This window comes from Haliaeetus albicilla, chromosome 8, assembly GCF_947461875.1.
Source record: "Haliaeetus albicilla chromosome 8, bHalAlb1.1, whole genome shotgun sequence".
Classification (NCBI taxonomy): Eukaryota; Metazoa; Chordata; class Aves; order Accipitriformes; family Accipitridae; genus Haliaeetus; species Haliaeetus albicilla.
This window is the reverse complement of record NC_091490.1, coordinates 33,936,723-33,953,777: the sequence shown is the minus strand read 5'-3', so window position 1 is coordinate 33,953,777 and position 17,055 is coordinate 33,936,723. Positions and strand designations below refer to the sequence as shown.

At 51.7% G+C, this 17,055-nt stretch overlaps 2 protein-coding genes across 4 annotated transcripts in view; one reads left to right on the top strand and one right to left on the bottom strand.

The window, feature by feature from the left end:
* The window catches only part of ASTN1 (astrotactin 1), a 64,266-nt gene extending 53,680 nt beyond the window's left edge, over positions 1-10,586 (top strand). The window contains exons 23-24 of one of the 2 annotated variants that reach the window (XM_069789655.1): positions 370-613; positions 9,936-10,586. In XM_069789655.1, the coding sequence (XP_069645756.1) occupies positions 370-604 (235 nt within the window). In that variant the 3' untranslated portion in view covers positions 605-613; positions 9,936-10,586. Of the gene's footprint in view, positions 1-369; positions 1,111-9,935 lie in introns of those variants that run through there. The other variant, XM_069789654.1, reaches the window with a different exon arrangement.
* Positions 10,587-10,609: 23 nt separating this feature from the next.
* The window catches only part of PAPPA2 (pappalysin 2), a 94,851-nt gene continuing 88,405 nt past the window's right edge, over positions 10,610-17,055 (bottom strand). For both annotated transcript variants that reach the window (XM_069789652.1, XM_069789653.1), the window contains exons 21-22: positions 13,241-13,339; positions 10,610-11,229 (exon numbers count right to left, since the gene is read on the bottom strand). In XM_069789652.1, the coding sequence (XP_069645753.1) occupies positions 11,155-11,229; positions 13,241-13,339 (174 nt within the window). In that variant the 3' untranslated portion in view covers positions 10,610-11,154. The remainder of the gene's footprint in view (positions 11,230-13,240; positions 13,340-17,055) is intronic.

The window sequence follows — 17,055 nt, the reverse complement described above, 5'->3', positions numbered from 1 at the left end:
AAGACCAGCGCAGCAGGTCCAGCACCACCATGGTGGCGTGGGCATCTCTGACCTGGGTAGGGGCTGTTCTCACGTGCATTTAGGCTTTCAGTGCTGCCATGGGCTGGTGTGTCCTGCCCCATCATTCCTCCTCGTCCTGTCAGCATTGGGCTCCACTCTGCTGCTCTCCATGCTGCCTGACTCTTGCGTTATCTCTTCTCCCTCCAGGAGCTCCCGTGGTCTCCTTAACCATCTTTGCTTTTCTCTCCTCATATGCTCCTTCTGCCCTTCCCACCATCACCCTATGGCGTCTCCATCACCCCTGCTGCCCCCTCGCTGTCCATCCCCACCTCCCACCCCGGCATCTCCCCTTGCCTGTCCTCACTGCAGGAAGGCCGGCCTCATCCTCTCACAGCTGGGGGACCTCAGCAGCTGGTGCAATGGCCTCCTGCAAGAGCCCAAGATCAGCCTCCAGCGCTCGTCCCTCAAGTACCTTGCCTGCCGCTACAGTGAGATCAAGCCCTATGGGCTCGACTGGTCGGAGCTCAGCCGGGACCTCAAGAAGACATGCGAGGAGCAGACGCTGAGTGTCCTTTACAATGACTATGGTGACAAGGACTACTGAGGGTTGCAGGTGCCCGCTCTCACGCTGGCCTTCCCACAGGCATTTGTGAGGGTTTTATACACGGACCCATGGCGGGGGTGGGGGGGTGGGTGTCGCTGATGTTTCTGGAGGTGAAAATTTGGACCGGGGAGTGAAAACAGCTGCTCTGTGCAGGACTGACTCAGTATTAGTTTCTTCTTCGACTTGGCCAAAAGCCTTTCTAGTTAGAAGTCTTGTGGGACCCAGTTTTCTTGGTTTTGTTTTATTCATTTTGCCAAGAGGTTCCTCAGCATCGATGGAGAGGGCAGGTTGGGAGGGCATGCTCTCTCCTCCTGCCCCATCCCTGCCCTGGCTGTGGGGACCTTCCCCAAGGGTGGGGGACACTGGTCATGGGAGAAACACAGTGACACAGCCAGGATGGGAGAGCAGGTGATGCAGTGTTCGGAGAATGGAGGCAGGGCATGCAGGTCAGGTTGAGATGCTAATGGTTATGGCTGAATAAAACAGCCACTGGATGGCCAAAAGGATTGGGATTTTTTTTTTTTTTTTTTTTTTTTTTTAAATTGTAAAGCATGAGGTCTGGATGAGACCTGGCTGAGTAACGGTGCCGTTGCAGGGCAGGGCTGGTGGGGTGTCACCAGCTGGGGCGAGGAGAAAGGGGCATTGGTGACCCCATCTCCTCAGGTTCTTATGTCATGGTCAACGCCCATGTCTGCTCCAAGTTGCAGAGTCCTCCAGAGAAAAGGCAACTTGGCCTCAGGGCCAGTGGTCAGCTGGATATCGTGAGCTTTCTTCTTGTGGGACCACATTCCTAGGAAGTTAACTTAAAAATCCCTTCCATTATTTTTTTTTACCCACCATAATAAAGACTTTGAAGCAATGTCAAACTACTGCTCAGGAGACCTCCAGCCAAGACAGTACCACCCAGATGGCATGGATGAGGCTGCCTTCTGCACCAGCCACCCTGTAGCTGTGGCGTAGCCTAGGCTCTGCATGGTGAGGGGAGCGGGGTGTAGTGTACCCCGACACAGCGGTGGAGGATAGTCCTGGAGATCCTGGTCCCAGAGAGTGCTCGGTGACACAGCGTGGCAGGCAGGCTTCTGGGGGTGTTGCTTGCCCGTGTTCAGGTTCACATCTGCAGCTCTCACCGGTGACTTTTTTTTTAAACCAGAGAACTGGGGTTGTCCTGGGACACTGGGCTTGGTTCAGAGCAAACTGTTCTCCAAAACCTTGTTACCACTGATGGTGTTGGAGGCAGCAAACAGCTTCCTTTTAGCTTCAGCTTCCAGCCTGGTTCTCGGAGGAGGCAGCTCTGGCCTTTCCAGCTGTGCACCTTTGATCTGGACAAGCCAGGAGCCCTACAGTGGGATTTTTACGATGCCTCTTCAGAGAGAAATTTCCTTTTCATTATTTCAGTCTTGGCAGGAGCAATCTTCAGTCTGTCTCTTACAATTTTCTGCCTCATTCCTCCTCCTACCTGCCAAGGACACAGCTCGAATATTTGCATGGTTCTGAGAGGGAGGTGGCTGTGGTCCGCAGCCAGTCACAGCTGACAGCGCCGCAATACAGTATTTGTGCAACAGCAGTTCAGTATCTTCCTGCAGGATCACACAGCGCTTTGCTCTTCCCTTCTTGTGGGCAGACCTCTCCTCCAGGGGCAGCTGGCCTGGACTGGGGAGCTGCTGGGAGCAGCCACCAGCAGTCAGTATTACCTGGGCATCCCCATGTTGTTTCTGTGATGAATGTGTCTAGCAGGGGTCATCAGGCAAACGCCTGCTCTTTGCAAGAAGGAAGTCTATTGGATCCATTTGGCTTTTTCTTACATGTTTCTCCTTATATTTTGATGTGCCTGATGCTGCCAAGAGCTTGGGGCTCAGAGCAAGACCAGAGCCGTCTCTGTATGCAGATATATGTGGGCAGGTGATCTGTACTGAGCCGTTGCTCCTTTGCCTTTCAGCCACCGGCAGTCTTGGCCAAGACACTTTGGTTTCTCCTCTTGTTTCTCCCAGCAGATGCTGAGGCAACTTTTAACATCCAGCCAGGCAGCTGTCCAGGGATGGGCAAAGGGCACCTCTGCTCAATACCTCAAAGGGATGCTTGAACGAAGGCTGCTCTGGCCCAGATGCAAGTTGGATCCTCACCAAGTAATACTGCTTATGTGGCCTTTATATGAAATGCAGACTGTTTTCCTTTGGGAAGCAGTCTCCTCTCTTTTATTGCTTACTAGGTGCAGCAGCAGGGACGGAGCCTTGCAGTCTGCCAGCCACTTGCCACAACGTTGCCAGGAAAACCCTGAACACCCCATGCGTTCACACCTGCCTAGGTTACTTTTTCGCCTGGCCCCAAGATTTGCGCTGGGGCTCTGCAGATATTTCTGTTCTGCTTCTGTGCTCCCATTTCAAAGCCCTTGCGTGGTCAAACAAAACCCCGCAGCATCATCAGCCAGCTGGGCTGGAATCTGCTTCCTCGCCCCCAGCTTCCGCATGGGCTGGGAGATGGACAACCCTGGAGGGCAAGGGGAAAGCCACCCATCCAAAGTCCTTTGGCAGCACTCTCGCAGTGTTGGACGGGACTCGGCATCCCCATCCCGTGACAGACCACTCAGTCTGCTGGTGGGGCTGTGCTCCGCTTGGTTGACCACCGCAGCATTGCTGCCCCCACTGTGCCAGCAGGTCGTGCCAGTGTGGCACGTCTGCGGGGCCGTTTTCACCATGGCCCTGGCTTTGTAAAGGCTTCCTTCTTGGTTTCCTCACTCTGGCTTTGCAAGTCAGAATTTTGCCCAAGCTTGGTTTTTTCTTGCCAAAATCCCTCAACTAACACATAAGCCCATCTCAGACAAATTCCAGCAGCTTGCCGTGGGGGCCCAGACCGGAGTGGGGGGCTGCACCATGGCTGGAGACCTGGTCTTGGTGAGATGTGTTGTATGGGGCTTGCTCACCCAAAACAGCCATGGGTGAGCCCCAAGGCATGCCCTTCCTTGCAGAGCTGACACCGTCCACATCTGCTGCAGGGTCCTACTGTGGGGTCTGCACAGTATTTTCTCTCTTGGACTCCTAGTTCTTCCCATGCTGCCAACAACATGAAAGCTGGGAAAGACACTATTTTCCATCCATTTCTGCAACCTCTCTCGTTCCCCTGCCCTCTCTTCTTGTTTTATTTCTGAATTAATGAGCGATCATTCACCTGAGATGAACCTCTGGGTCGTTATCTTTTCTTTGCTGCACCCGTACTCCTGTAATAGCATTACTACCTTTTACTTGTCGTGGAGTTACTTAACATATAAAGATGGTTTGGTCCTTTTCTTTACAAAGATGGCTACAGTTCATGTTCCTTGATGTTCTATTAAAACTCTAATGTGACGTTTTACTACTGTAGATTGAAAGTAGGGTGCTTTAGGGTGAGATAGCCATGTGGCAAGAAACACAAAACCCTTCCAGATTACTCAAAAAAAAAAAAAAAAGGTTTTAAACAACAGCAACAAAAAAAATCATTGTAACACTATGTAAAACTCCAGATGATAATTTAACTGACTATTAAACGGAGCTGTTAGTAATCTGTGGCTCTGGCAAACTGGAGTGTTTGTTTATAGTTTTGGTCCAGTTGATGTCATCTTTTGGTAGCGGATGAAATACTCCCAGCCTTTGAACTCGGGTGCGTCTTCACACAAGTTTAACATTAGCCTGTCTGCCCACTGGGTTAGCCAAGTCCTGAACCACTCAGTGCCTACAGCTGGAGCTGTGTCCTACGCTTCGCCTCACCTACCTGCTCTGCTGGGCATGGGAAGACGCAGATGCCTGCAGACACCTTCAGGTTTTGGGAGGAAAGACTGCATTTACACATCCTTGGTGAGGGGCTCTCAATCCTTGCTTTGCAAACCTCTGCGGATGCTGGGAATTCAGGAGCAGAGTCCAAAAAAGCTCCTTTTTTGGTATGTAAGGTGGATGGGATGGTGCTGTCTGGTGGTCAACCACCACCTGAGAACTTCCTGGTCCATCTGGCAGACTTGTGACAGAGGACTAGCAGTACCATGAATATTAATGTCCTACAAACAATGAGAAAGTCAGTGCCTAAGCAGAGGTGAGAACTGCAAGGGATGCCTTAAAAGTCATTTACAGTGCAGTGTTGTGTCTAGTGCTCAGGCCATCAGCACTTGTAGCAGCTGGCCCCTTGGCCAAGCCCAGTGTGTATTGCTACTTGCCCTGCCAGATGGGTGGGAGAGCTGGGGATTACTGTGGGCAGGCAGGATGCCTGGGTGGACATGGGACAAGAGGGATTTAGGGGCTATAGCGCATGAATCCATAGGAAACCAGACTTCATCAAGTCTCATGGAACAACTTGATTTTTATTTTTTTTTTCTTTTCCCACTACTAAATTGCAGGAAAATAAGCTAAAAATACACCCAATACTTTCCTTCTGCTATTTTCCATGCAGTTAAGTGCTGTGGCTGCCACCGGCTCATTGCACAATAACCTGTGGCTGTGGAATGAGATGTGAGGAGGAGAAGGAGGTGGAGAGAAGCCGCGTGGCAGTGGAGCGTGCAGTTGCAAGCCTGAGCTGCTGTGTAAGAAAGTCTCGGCATGGCTGGCTCATCACCTCTTTGCCAGACCAAAATCTCCTCAGGGGTCATCTGACTTGCCAGTGATGGGGGTTTGGAGAAAGCCACCCCAAAAAGGATGAAGCAGACTGTAAGGGATGCATCACCAGTACAATTGCAGCTTTTTAGGAAGGGTTTGGTAATATGTGTGTGTGTTGGAAGGGTTGCTGTTGGCCAACAGTCCCTATTCATTCTCAGAAAGCAGGTACCAGTAGGGATTGCTGCATTTCAACACTTGTGTGAATGATGTGGCACTGCTGGAACCCACACACAAGGCACTGTGTCCCCATGGTGCTGGTGGCTGCCCCATTTCTTAATGATTGACTGTGTGGTCTCCTTCATTGTAACGGCTGACAAAGTTTTTCAAATCCAGTTTGTGTTGCTGAACAAGCCACCACCCTGCTCAACCGCACGTCCTCATCATTTGGGGGATGCAGAAGCTGGCGCATCTTGCCTTGAGGCTGGGTGTTGGGCAGAAACAGGGGGACAGGATGGGAAAACAGTTCTTCACTTGGCTAGTCCCATAGACAGCTGCTCTTTTTGTTTTAAATGCAAGACATACAACTGGGGTCCTGGTTGCTTGGAGCTGTGGAGCCCCTTAATGCACCGTCCTTCATAGAGCAAAGCTGGCCCTGGTGGAAGTGCATGATGTGGGGAGCTTTGCCCCAGAGAGGACTTCTGATGTCACCAGATGTGGTTCCTCTTTTGGGGAGCAATGAGAGAGGCCGTACAAAGACCAGAATTGAAGGAGAGGCCAGTGCAGAGCAAAGGGAGGCATGTGGCCATCAGAGATGGCTGAAAGAAGAGGGAGTGGGGTTTAAAGACAGGACAAAGGAAATCAAAGATAATGAAGAGGGAGACTCAGGATGAGTTGACTGTCCCTAGTAGGAATACACCCCCTTTGATTTTGGGCATCTCCACCCCAGCCCCAACCCCCTGGACATGGTGCAAGGGCCAGCACTGGAGGCAGACCTTCCTGCAGCCCTGCCTGCATGCCCCTGTGTCTGCCATCCCCAGCTGCTCTGGTGCAGGCAGCCAGAAGGACCAAGGGCTTGCCGGGGCCTCACTTGCTTCCAGCAGCAACACAAAACCAAAGCACCTCAGCTTGTTTCAATCAGGGCCGTGTACATACAGCTTTGATTGCTAGTGACGGGAAGGCCATCCCGGCCACGGTGAGGAGGGAAGGCTGTGCAATGCACCCAGCTGCCCTGGAGCTGGCAGGGGCAGCTCCACGTCCCCGGGTGCTCCCTGCTTGCCTAGCCACCAGTGCAGCACTGGGCACCCCGTGTTAGGGGCTTTTCCTTCCATTTTCTCAGCCCATCACTCCTCTCTGGGGCCCTTGATGTGCTTGGGTCAACCCTGCAGGAGGAAATTTGGGATTTCATTGCTTTCCATAGCCTTGGCATTGCCCTCCGGGGTCCAGCAGCCCCCTGGCCCCTAACCCACTTCAGGTGCTTGTGTTTTTCAGTCCTTTCTAATCTTTCTACTTGCTCAGCCGTAATTCACCTTCACCACTTGCAAGCAAGGTGCGTGGTGAAGGAAAGAGAAATAGCTCCTAGCATGGCTTTGGTCTTTTCAAACTCTGTGCTGAGGTGTGAAACAGCAAAGGGGCTACTTGAGGGACCATCTTGTCCCTGTCTGATGTGGGGAGAGGCTTGAAATGTCCCCAGAACTGGTCCATCAAAAAACGCAGCCTGGATTTCGTTAGCTGCCATTCGTGTTTGCTTGCTCTTGGAAGCCAACCTGACTTTTTTTCAGGGCCATTTTATTTGTTCAGTTGAAACTGTCTTAAAAAAGGAAAGGGAAAAAAAACTGTGACATGGACACCAAAACACCTGAACAGTGGAAAAGGTAGCAGTGGGAAGAAGAAAAATTCCCTTTACCCAAAGTCTATAAAAAGCAGTATTCCCTTCCAGTAAACAACCCTGCGGGCCTGAGGAAGCGACCACAGGGCAGGCTGGTCCCATTGCAGATGTAGTCACCAGCTGTGGCCACTGCAGGCCATTGTGGCTTGGTGGCTCCGTGCCCAGCATCGTGGGAGACCTAGCTTCCTAGGGGCCACTGGGAGTCAGGAATTGCCACAAAGAAAGCCTCCTGACCCCCAGCCGTATGCTCTTCCTCCTTGTGTCACTGGCATGATAGCCTTCTAGCGTGGGACTTCCAAACCTGGCCCAGATGGTCCAGGTGCCTCTGGTCCAGAGGGGATGCTCAGGTACGGCTGGGGACACACAGGGCTGTGGCTGCAGCAGGCTCCATGGGATGGTTGCTTCATCGAATGCTGCAAATCCCATTTTCCAGAGCATCAGAAACACTGATTCAGCCAAGTGGACAGAGCAGGACAGCTGTGGGCAGCTTCAAAGCAAAGTCCTAACCCATGAGGGGTCCTATGAACGTCCCCTGCCTTGGTGACATGGGATGTTTGTGGGATTTGGGAATGTCCACAGGAGGCAGTTCAGCTGGTACTATGCAATAAGTTTGCCCCGGTCCCTGTCATGCTTTGTGCCGGTGGTGCACTGAAGTGAATGGAGTTGGGTGCCTTGGGCTCACCACTGTCACTGGAGAGGCTGGAGCTGGCTGCAGGGGCACTGTGGCAGGGCCACCCACCTTGCGCAGGGCTTTTTTGTGTTTCCCAGTCCATATGTACAAAGCTTATCTGGTTGCTTAAAAAAAAATAATAAATTCCCACAATCTTTAAGCAACTTTTTTTATTGTCTTTGGTTTTAACTCTCTTGCCAGGGTGCCACATGGCATGTCTCTCTGGCTCTAGTGTGAGCCATCCCCTGGTCCCTGTCCCCAGGGAGGTGGGGTGTGAACACACACAGATACTCTTTCCTTACCTTTAAGGTGGGTTATTTACAAAAAGTGATTGGCATTGGACCCGTTTGTGGCATAACTAGCAGAAGACCATGTGCAAAAGTGTCCTTGCAGCTAGTGGCACAGCAAAAACTGCCTGGGTGGCAGCCTTGAATAGGGGCAGCATTGGAGGTGTGTGTGTCCCCAGCCCAAAACGCAAAAGAGCTCTCCCACTGCGCTGGCACAGTGCTGGGAGAGTCTGTAGTTTGGGGTAGAGGAGGGCATGCGGGAGCGAGGATGCTGCGAGCAGCTGAACCACCTCCCTCCCCCAGCCTGGCCCCGCTTTGGGTGAAGCAAGGAGGCAAAAGAGGTGGAGGATGGGAAGATTATTTATTTTTCATAGATTTTTATAAAAAATAATTATCAAATACAAAAAAATAAAAATAGCAGCAGCCTCCATTGTGAATAAAACCCTAAGGGACAAAAACCACTCAGTGTCGCTATAGAAGAACAATATTTCAGTACGTAGAAGCTACCCATTCATGAAAAGCACATATGTCTATCAGTCAAGCCAGCACCCCTGGCCCCGCCCAGTTCCCCAGTCCATGGGATATGGTCCCTTCCCTGCATCCACTGGTGAGCAGGGACAAGCTGTTGTTGAGACCAGGATTTTCATGCCAAAAGGCTAAAAATTTGGTGTCTAAACACATAGGCATCCAGGTAATGCTGACACCAGGCAGGAAAGGGTTTGGCATGGCAAGATGCTGGGACTTGAAATTCTCCCTCTGCGTGTCACCCTCATCCCATGTCCCCACCATCTGGGGGCTGCTGTGCCCCCTGCTCCTGCTGTGCTGGGATCCCTGGATCTCCCCTTCCCTGTGCTGGTGGAGCAGGACGGGCTGCCCGAGCTGCACAGCCTGGGGATGTTGTTGTGGCTAGAAGAGTCTCAAAGGGCCTTCTTAAAATTTCCTTGGGTTGTTTGAGGGGGGTTTTTTTAATTGAAAAGTAGATCTCTGTCAAAAAATTGCAGCGCTCTGCCAAACTGACAATGCATTTGAGTGATAACCCCGGGATGTTGTCACCTGTGCGTGACGGGAACAGAAATGTCAGTGAGGCCCTGCTGCAAGAGGAGATGGGGCCCATCGCCCAGTCCCCCCACCCCACATCCTCTCCTAGACCAGGGCAGGCAGGAGGTGACCCACCGTGGAGTGATGGGGACACTTGGGATCAGGAAAGGGCCTGGAGAAGGACAAGGCAGCTCCCATCTGGACGCTGGTGGGATGTCCAGGCACCTCTGCCCCTACTCCTGTCCTCCAGCAAAACATAACTTTAGGAGATGCCTGACAAAAAAAAGTGGTGGTGGGGGGGAAGCTAGCGAAAGCCAAAGGATGCCTTGAAAATCCCCGGTCTCTCCACACCGTGTCACCCTCTCTCCATCACTCCCACACTGGACAAACCCTGGCTTGGAGCTTGCCTCCACCAGCACAGGCCATGGGGGGAGGATGCAGCGGGGCAGCCTTGGGTCTCTTGGTCCCAACCTGCAGCTGGACCCGTGGACACGGGGGTCCATGCTTCTACTCTGTGGTCCCTTCTCTGCTCTCCTCTTTCTATCCCTTTTCTCTGCTTCTTTGCAGCACAAAACCATCGGGGATAACCCCAGCTGGAGCCAGGCACCTTCCCTACCTGCTGCCTCTATGGGACTGGGTCCAGGCTGCCAAGCTGAGCTTCTGGGAATCAACTAAGGGGGGGCAAAGTTTCTAGCTGGGCTTCTTTGGGGCTAGAAGTGGATCTGAAGATTTTCACTTAGTGCCTACAGGAGAAAGAGACTCATGAAAGTCAGCGACTGTATATCCACCATGAAAGGCTTGGCCATAGACATAGTAATAAGGAAAATCTCAATGGGAAAAGATGATGCTCAAAGTCTCCTGACAGGTCATTTGGGTCCTGTCTCTCCTTGCATTACAGGGTCTGATCTCCTCTGAGAACTGCTGACAACACTGTCGAAGCTCATGTTTGGAAATGAGATGTGGGAAAGAAAAGCAGGACCACTTCATCGTCCTTCAGTCAGACCATCACACAGCTACTCTGAGTTGCACACTAAGTCTCTCGTCTAGTTGGGTGCACAGTGGCCAGGGGGAGCGGGGCAGAGAGGGACTGTTGCATGTCCTTGCTCCTACTGACCATGCAGTGATCCCCATGGACACGTAATCCTTCCCACAGGGCCCTGAAATAATGGGTGACAGGCATCTGCGGTGCCCTTTGGGGCAGCAGCGTTCACCAAATCTGCCATGCTTGCTGGAGTGATGCAAGGGCACAGCAGCATTTCTTCTCGACCTCAAAATCCCGACGCAGGGTCCTAAGCAGAGCAAAGCAAAGCACTGGCAAATCCCAAGGGCAAAACTTCGTGCCTGCAAGATGCCAAGAGAACATCGAAGTTGCAGCCTCCATGCTGCCTGCCTGGGGAGCTCTCTCCTGGCGTGGCCTGGGTGTTTGGCTTCTCTGTCCTCCTTCCAGCTCCCTCTCAGCAAGGAAGAGGGAATTCCCTGCTCCTCCCACCCCAACCTGCGCTTTTACCAATGGTTGTACTTCACAGCAGCATGGGTGTGTGACAAAGGATATCCTTTCTCAGCTTCATCAAGAGCAAAGAAAATATAATATATATTTATATATATATTATATATATGTATATATATATATAATTAAGTTTAAATATTTGCAGAGAGATCACAACTACCTCGACCTTGCTAAAAGAAGCCTGTACAGCAGAGGGGGGTGAATAGTGACAAAACCCAGAGCAAAGACAGACACCCAGATGCTGGACCAGGACAAATATCCGTGGCAGCACCTAGGCTCTTGGCGTGCAGCCCAGCCCAGCGCATGGCCAAGGTGGTGCCAGACCCTCGGCTGAGCCCCTTGAGTGTGCACTGGGCCCCCGTGTCCTGGCTGGGTTCGGGAGGGAGCAGCGATGGGGAGGGGACCGCCATGCGCCTGCCCTCCCGTGCCGCAGCCCGCTGGCTGCTCGGTGGCCTTGACCCATCGCCTCCGTGTGCGGTCACCATCCCCCTGCCTGGCTCTTCCTTATGCCTCCTGCCCCCTCGCACCCCACTGTTCCGCAGCGGCCCCCCTTGCTGCCCCTTCGCTCCTCCGGCGCTCGCCTGACCGAGAGAGGCCCTTCGTGGTGCCGCTACTGGTTCTCCTCGGCTGCCGGGTCACGGCACGTGCATTCGTCCTGGTCACAGTCAGCAGCAAATGGGATCACCTGGGGGGACCAAAGGGAGATGTAAGCCTCTGCTTTGAGATCCCTAGCTCCTGGCACCCCTACGCCTCTGCAAGCCCTCTCCACCCAGGTACAGACAGACAGACACTTTGGGCTGTGCCCTGATGTTGTTGGCATTGTAGAGACTGCCAGGCTCCGCGCTCACAAGAAATGGGCTGTGATACAAGCTGTCCCTGGCTGAGTTCTGTTCTTAGTGTTTTCCTTTTTGTTAACTTGCGTTTCAAATTTTGCAGCCAAGCGTCAGCTTGAGTCTTGTGCCCCAAATGTCAAACCCTAGGGAGAAGTCTCCCCTGGTGGGTGTGAGACATTTGGGCTAGGGCTGGCAGTGGTGAGGCACCTCTAGATTTCAGTTTTACTTCGGCCTCTGTTAGAAAGCTCCCCTTGTCCATGTTTGAGCCCACAGACCTGTCCTTCAAGCTACTCCTGGCTCTTCCAGGCTCAGCAAAGCATGAAGGTAGCATACACCTTCTGCACACACCTCATCTTCTGCACCTCTTGGAGGAACTCAGCCAAGCTCCCAGCTGCAAAGGCTGGCCTCCACACTACCTGATATAGGAGCCAGGGTAGATTCATACAGTTCTTGTGCACTATGGATTAAGAAAACCCAGGCAGGCTGGAGGCTGTGTAAGCAGGAATGGCCTTCAGTGGGGCAGGCAGTGGGTCTGTCTGGGGCCACACACAAGCTGTGCTGCTTTGAGACATCCCATGTAGGTAGAGAGGCTCATTGCACATTACTTTCTCTATAACAACTGTATGTGGCCTAGCAAGCTTATGTCACCTTAGCTGGTGGCAGCAGAGCAAGGTGGGAGGGCACCAGCAGAGCATCTGGCTCCTGGTTGACAGTTGCCCAGTCATGGGCCATGGGAGCTGAGAAAAGTTTCCTCCAGAGGTTTTATACACACCAGGCTCAGAGCCAGGAGTTTTTCTTTCTGTGGAAGCACATTTGATTTTTCACAGCCTGTGCCAGTGAGAGGCTGGAGTGGTTTTTTTGGTGTTTAAACCCCATATTCCTGCATCTGCCTTAACAGAGACGTGCTGGAGGCTTGTGCGACAGGAGATCTGGGACCTGTGGGGTATGCAAGCTGGGGCTGGACCTCCTGAGAGCCATGGGACTGAATCCCCCCACCTTCCACTGCGAACTCGTCCTTTAGTTTGGCCCGAGATCCAGATGTCTCAGACCTCCTGAGAGCTGTGCCTTGCTCCGAGATGTCATGATACCACTGTGGAGGTTTCACTCGTCACTTGCGTGTAAAGCCTTTTCTCTCCTATCTTAACTAGATCTTCCCAGGATTTTATTTTTCCTTTTCCCTGTGTGTATGTGTGTGATGAAAGGAAAAATGACTCAAGCTCCACAACAAAGATGAGAAGATCCAAATTCACATATTTTTGCAGTGAGAAATTATCTCATGCCCTATGATTTGTTTTGCTGTTGGATATGCTTAGAAAGGATGGGCTGTGAGTGCTGGATAGCAAGTTAGGTGGGAGGGGAGGTTGTGATGGGAGACAAAGAAGGGTCTGTGCAACCCCAATGCCAAGTTGCTCCCTCCACGCTATTCCTCCCTCCTTCCCTCCCCAGGAGAATTGGGAGGGAAAGACAGCCTATAGCGGACGCCAATGGACCATACCAAAAATCCCCTGAGACTGCTCAATTATATGACAAGGTGACTTCTGACTCACCGTGGCTAGCACTACATCCTATGGAAGTCATTCCTTTGGGACTTGTTTCCCAAAAAGAGAGGGAATCCCGTGAACCTCAGTGGGAGCTGGGCTGAGCTTTCAGTCCTGCTGGCCTGAGTCCAAACCGCGCTGTTAATCAGTGGGATGATGTCTATCAGCTTCAGCTGGCTTTGGTTTAAAATCATGGGTTTGTTCTCTGTTCATGGGAGAATTGCATTGCAGGCTCGGTTCCATGGCCAGTAAAGCCAAAGAGCATGGCTAGCAATCACCACTTAATCCTAAATCCTGGCCAGCACCACAGAAGATGCTCACTTACCTTCCTGGAGGACAGTGTGGAAGAGCAGCAGTCACCCCCGTCATACTGGCAGTATGCCCGGTTGTTGATGGTGTCGCACCAGCCGTCTGCTTGGAAGGGCTAGGCAGAAAAACCAGTCTTTGCTAAAAGGGTTTTTCAAAAGCATAAAGTTGCCCCCAAAAGCAGAGGTCCCAGGTCCTCAGCAAGGCCCCTGTGCACCTCTGATAAGGGCTAAGGCCCAGTTCCACCATACACAACCCCCTCTTCAAAGCCAAAGAGCACCAGAAGACTGGTATTCTGGATGGTGTGTATGGAGAACTGGGTGCTCGGAGGGCAGCAGTTGTATCTCAAGGATCAGGGAATTGTGTCAGGAAGCAAGAAAGCAAATCCGCATCGCTAGAGAGGGCTCCAACCTGAAAGCCACAAGTCCCCATTCTCATCTCACTCAGTGCTTCTCCATAGAGTCCATTGCCACCCACCTAGCAGTCAGTTCACCACCTCACTGTAATCCAGCTCTCTGCATGTTCACAGCTGGGGCAGGGCTCTGTAAGAAGCTGACCCAGCTCTTCTCTCCAACATCCCTCCTCCAAAAGAGCTTGACTCTGAAGTTGAGCTTGGTGACCTGTCTTGGGCAGCTAAGTACAGAGAGGCTGTTATGAGGATTGGTAGAGCATCCTGCTAGAGGATCAATCTCAGGGAGGTAGGTGCTTTGTCTCCCTTGGACTATGAGAAAGGTTCAGCAAGGTCAGGAGTCTCCCAGAAGTACTTGCACTCAAGGCAAGCCAAGGACTGGCAAGCCTTTGTTGCAAGGACTATGCCTTTTTCAGAATGCTCTTGCTCTGGCTCTGACCCTGAGGAAAATGTCCCCAAATTCCTCTAGACTCTCCACTGGAAGCTCTAGTACATGACTCCACCAAACCTTGCTGGGTTGGACTACAAGGCTACTTATCTGGTGGCCAGCTGGGACAAACAGAAGGGATCTTCATTAAGCACTAGCTCCCTGCAGGCAAAATCCAACTCTTGATTGAGCAGAGAGGGCACCAGCCTACTGATAACCAGAAATAGTGGCAACCTGGCCACCTTCCAGCTTCAGTTTTGGCCATCTTCCTCCTCATTTCTCTTCTTTGTGGCCCAAATCTCACCATCTGTAAGGAAATTGCATCGTTGAGTGGTGGGGGATTTTGCATTGCCAAAATAATGGTGGCTGTTCTTTGCAAGGCACAGCCCAGTGCCCTTTGCCGCTCTCCTGTGAGTCACTGTCAGGTCTGCCTAGACAACCAGGGATTTGCAGATCCCAGCTTGCCTTGGTGCAGCTCGGATAAATGCTCTATCACTAACAAGTCTTCTTTACTTTCAGCTCTAATATGGAAACAGAAAGCTATTGCAGCAGAACAGCTCTCCGTCCAGAAATGTTAAATGGCACATGCAGCCATTCAAAAATCCATTTTATTGTTGTTTAGCTACATGAGTCATCTGATCAGAGAAGAGAAACAAGCAACTGGGGCTGGGAAGCAGCCAACTAGGGCTGAGAAACAATGCTGTGCGACTGGTGCAACCAAACAACATGCATCTGAAGCACTTGCAATGAACTGTCAGGAACAATCTGCAGCCAAGGTTTATTTATCACAGATACACATCAGCACTGCCAAGCAACAGCCGAATGTGCTAACAATGGAGAGGCCATTCATTAACTGAGTGATTAGTAATGAAGTGCTTTTCCCGCTCCAGGCTCTGTGATGGTAGCTACTGGCCCAGCAACCATGGCCAACCTCCAGGAGGACTGCTGTCATCAGAAAGGGCTCTTGGTGAAAACCTGGCCACCCCTTTGCTCATGGAAGCAGCTGACCTGCTTCACTGGATCTGGTGGCTCCAAACGACAACTGGGCTTCAGCAAATACCTGGACCAAGCCTTTGATGGACACTTGCCCATAGCACCCCTAAAACAAATGACAGCCAGCTGAAAAATGTCACCACTCTGCAATAGCCCTGCATCCACGGCACCAAAGCCAACATGCGGGACTGGTGGTAATGCCAATAAATCACAGGAAAAAGCCATACCAAAACCAGGGAACTGATGTAGCTTTTTGTCATCATGACTCACAAGGAACAGAAATGGGCTTAATGCAGGCTAATGTCACTTTAGGAAGTAGCAACAGATTATGACAAACCACCCAGTCTGACTGTGCTATCAGTACCACAGTTCCTGGGCCAAATCCAGGCAGCCACAGAAAGATCACATTTTCCTGGAAGATCTCACAAGAGAAGACGACCAAGCACACCTTTCTACAGGTGGGAAACTGAGGCACAGCTGGGTTAGGTAGCTCACTCAAAACCAAGAAGGGATTTGGCTTCTGTCATTGCTGTCGCAAACCATGTCCAGAGGAGACCAGGGTGCAATTTCACCAAGGTTAACACTCCTTTTCCATTGAAAAGCATCAGTAGGTCTTAAATGATGGTGATCAAAGAAAGTCTCTGAGCCATGAAGCAGCTTTGAGAACCAGGAGATCCAGGACAGGGATGCTGGGACTGCCTGGTGCAGGGATGCAGGCAGGGGACTGGCCAGAGTCACTGGCAGAGAAGAGCTCTTCTGGGTGTGATTTGCTTTTGCAGCCTTCCACGCAGTGGAGTTTTTCCTTGAGCTTTGCTCCATATGTCATGACTCACTGGCAAAACAACACCCGCTGCTTCGGTAGTTTCCATACAATTATGGGGAGGTTTGCCCATCCCGGCTGCACAGGTCTGAAATGATTTCCAGATCTTGTGTGAAAGGTGGGGGGAGGACAGAGTCAGGGACAGGATGAGGAAGGAGAGGCTCTCAGTTTCTCTCTATACTTATTAGGGCTAATTGCCCCCTCCTCTCAATCTGCCGGAGCCCGTACCCCACCCTAAACAAATACAGGCTCCTATAGCAACACTTGTTGGGGAAACTTAACAACTCATGCTCCAAATTACATTGGAAAAACATATGAGGGGAAAATAAAAAATGACTAATTGGATTTGAGGCTCAAGAGAGCCAGGCGCAGGGTTTGGGGACTGCTGTCCCTGCTCCTCACCCGGTGCCTGGAGAACACAGCGACTCCCATTGCTTCGCCTTGACAAGAATCTCCAGCTGGTTTCATCTTTGCAAGCAGAAAGAGCAAAGTAAGGTGCTGGTGGATCACCCTTGAGGGCACAGGCACCCTCGTACTTGCATCAGTCTCATTTTAGTCTTGTAAGAGTCATGGCAAGGGAGGACATGGGCAATGCGATCTACTAAGAGCACGTGATGGGAGAGGAAAACCCGTACAGACGCTGTTCAGCCTGTGCTTGGGCCGTGGGGCTCCACAGAAAGCAATGCCAGCAGTGAGAGAAGGGAGGTTTGCCTGGGTCCGTGACTTGCAGGAACACCCGACAAAGTTTTAAGATGCTGACAAGAAAAAAGAAGACACCAGTGCCCAACCATGCCATACGAAGGCAATGGATGTGATCCAGGAAAATGGCCAGCTGGGTTTCAGTCACCAGAATATGCATCCTCCAGTGTGGGGGGAAAAAGGGCTGGTTGAAATGGCTCGTATAAATTGGGAAAAAATGAATAAGGTAATTGTTGCAACCGCCTCACACCGCATTAAGTGATAGGGAGCTGCTCGGCTAGGTGGTATGCCACCGCGGCAGCCAGGCTGTGTCAGCGAATCTCCCCGCTCGCGCCATCCATCTTCCTTGTTTATTCAGACAGGAGCTTCAGCGGGGCATGTGTTAGCACGTGGAGGTGCAGCATCTGGCACTGCTGGGCCCAAGCCCTGCGCTGCCGGCATAAAAATAGTAACCACGAATCAAGTGCTTGGCAATTTAAACAGGCT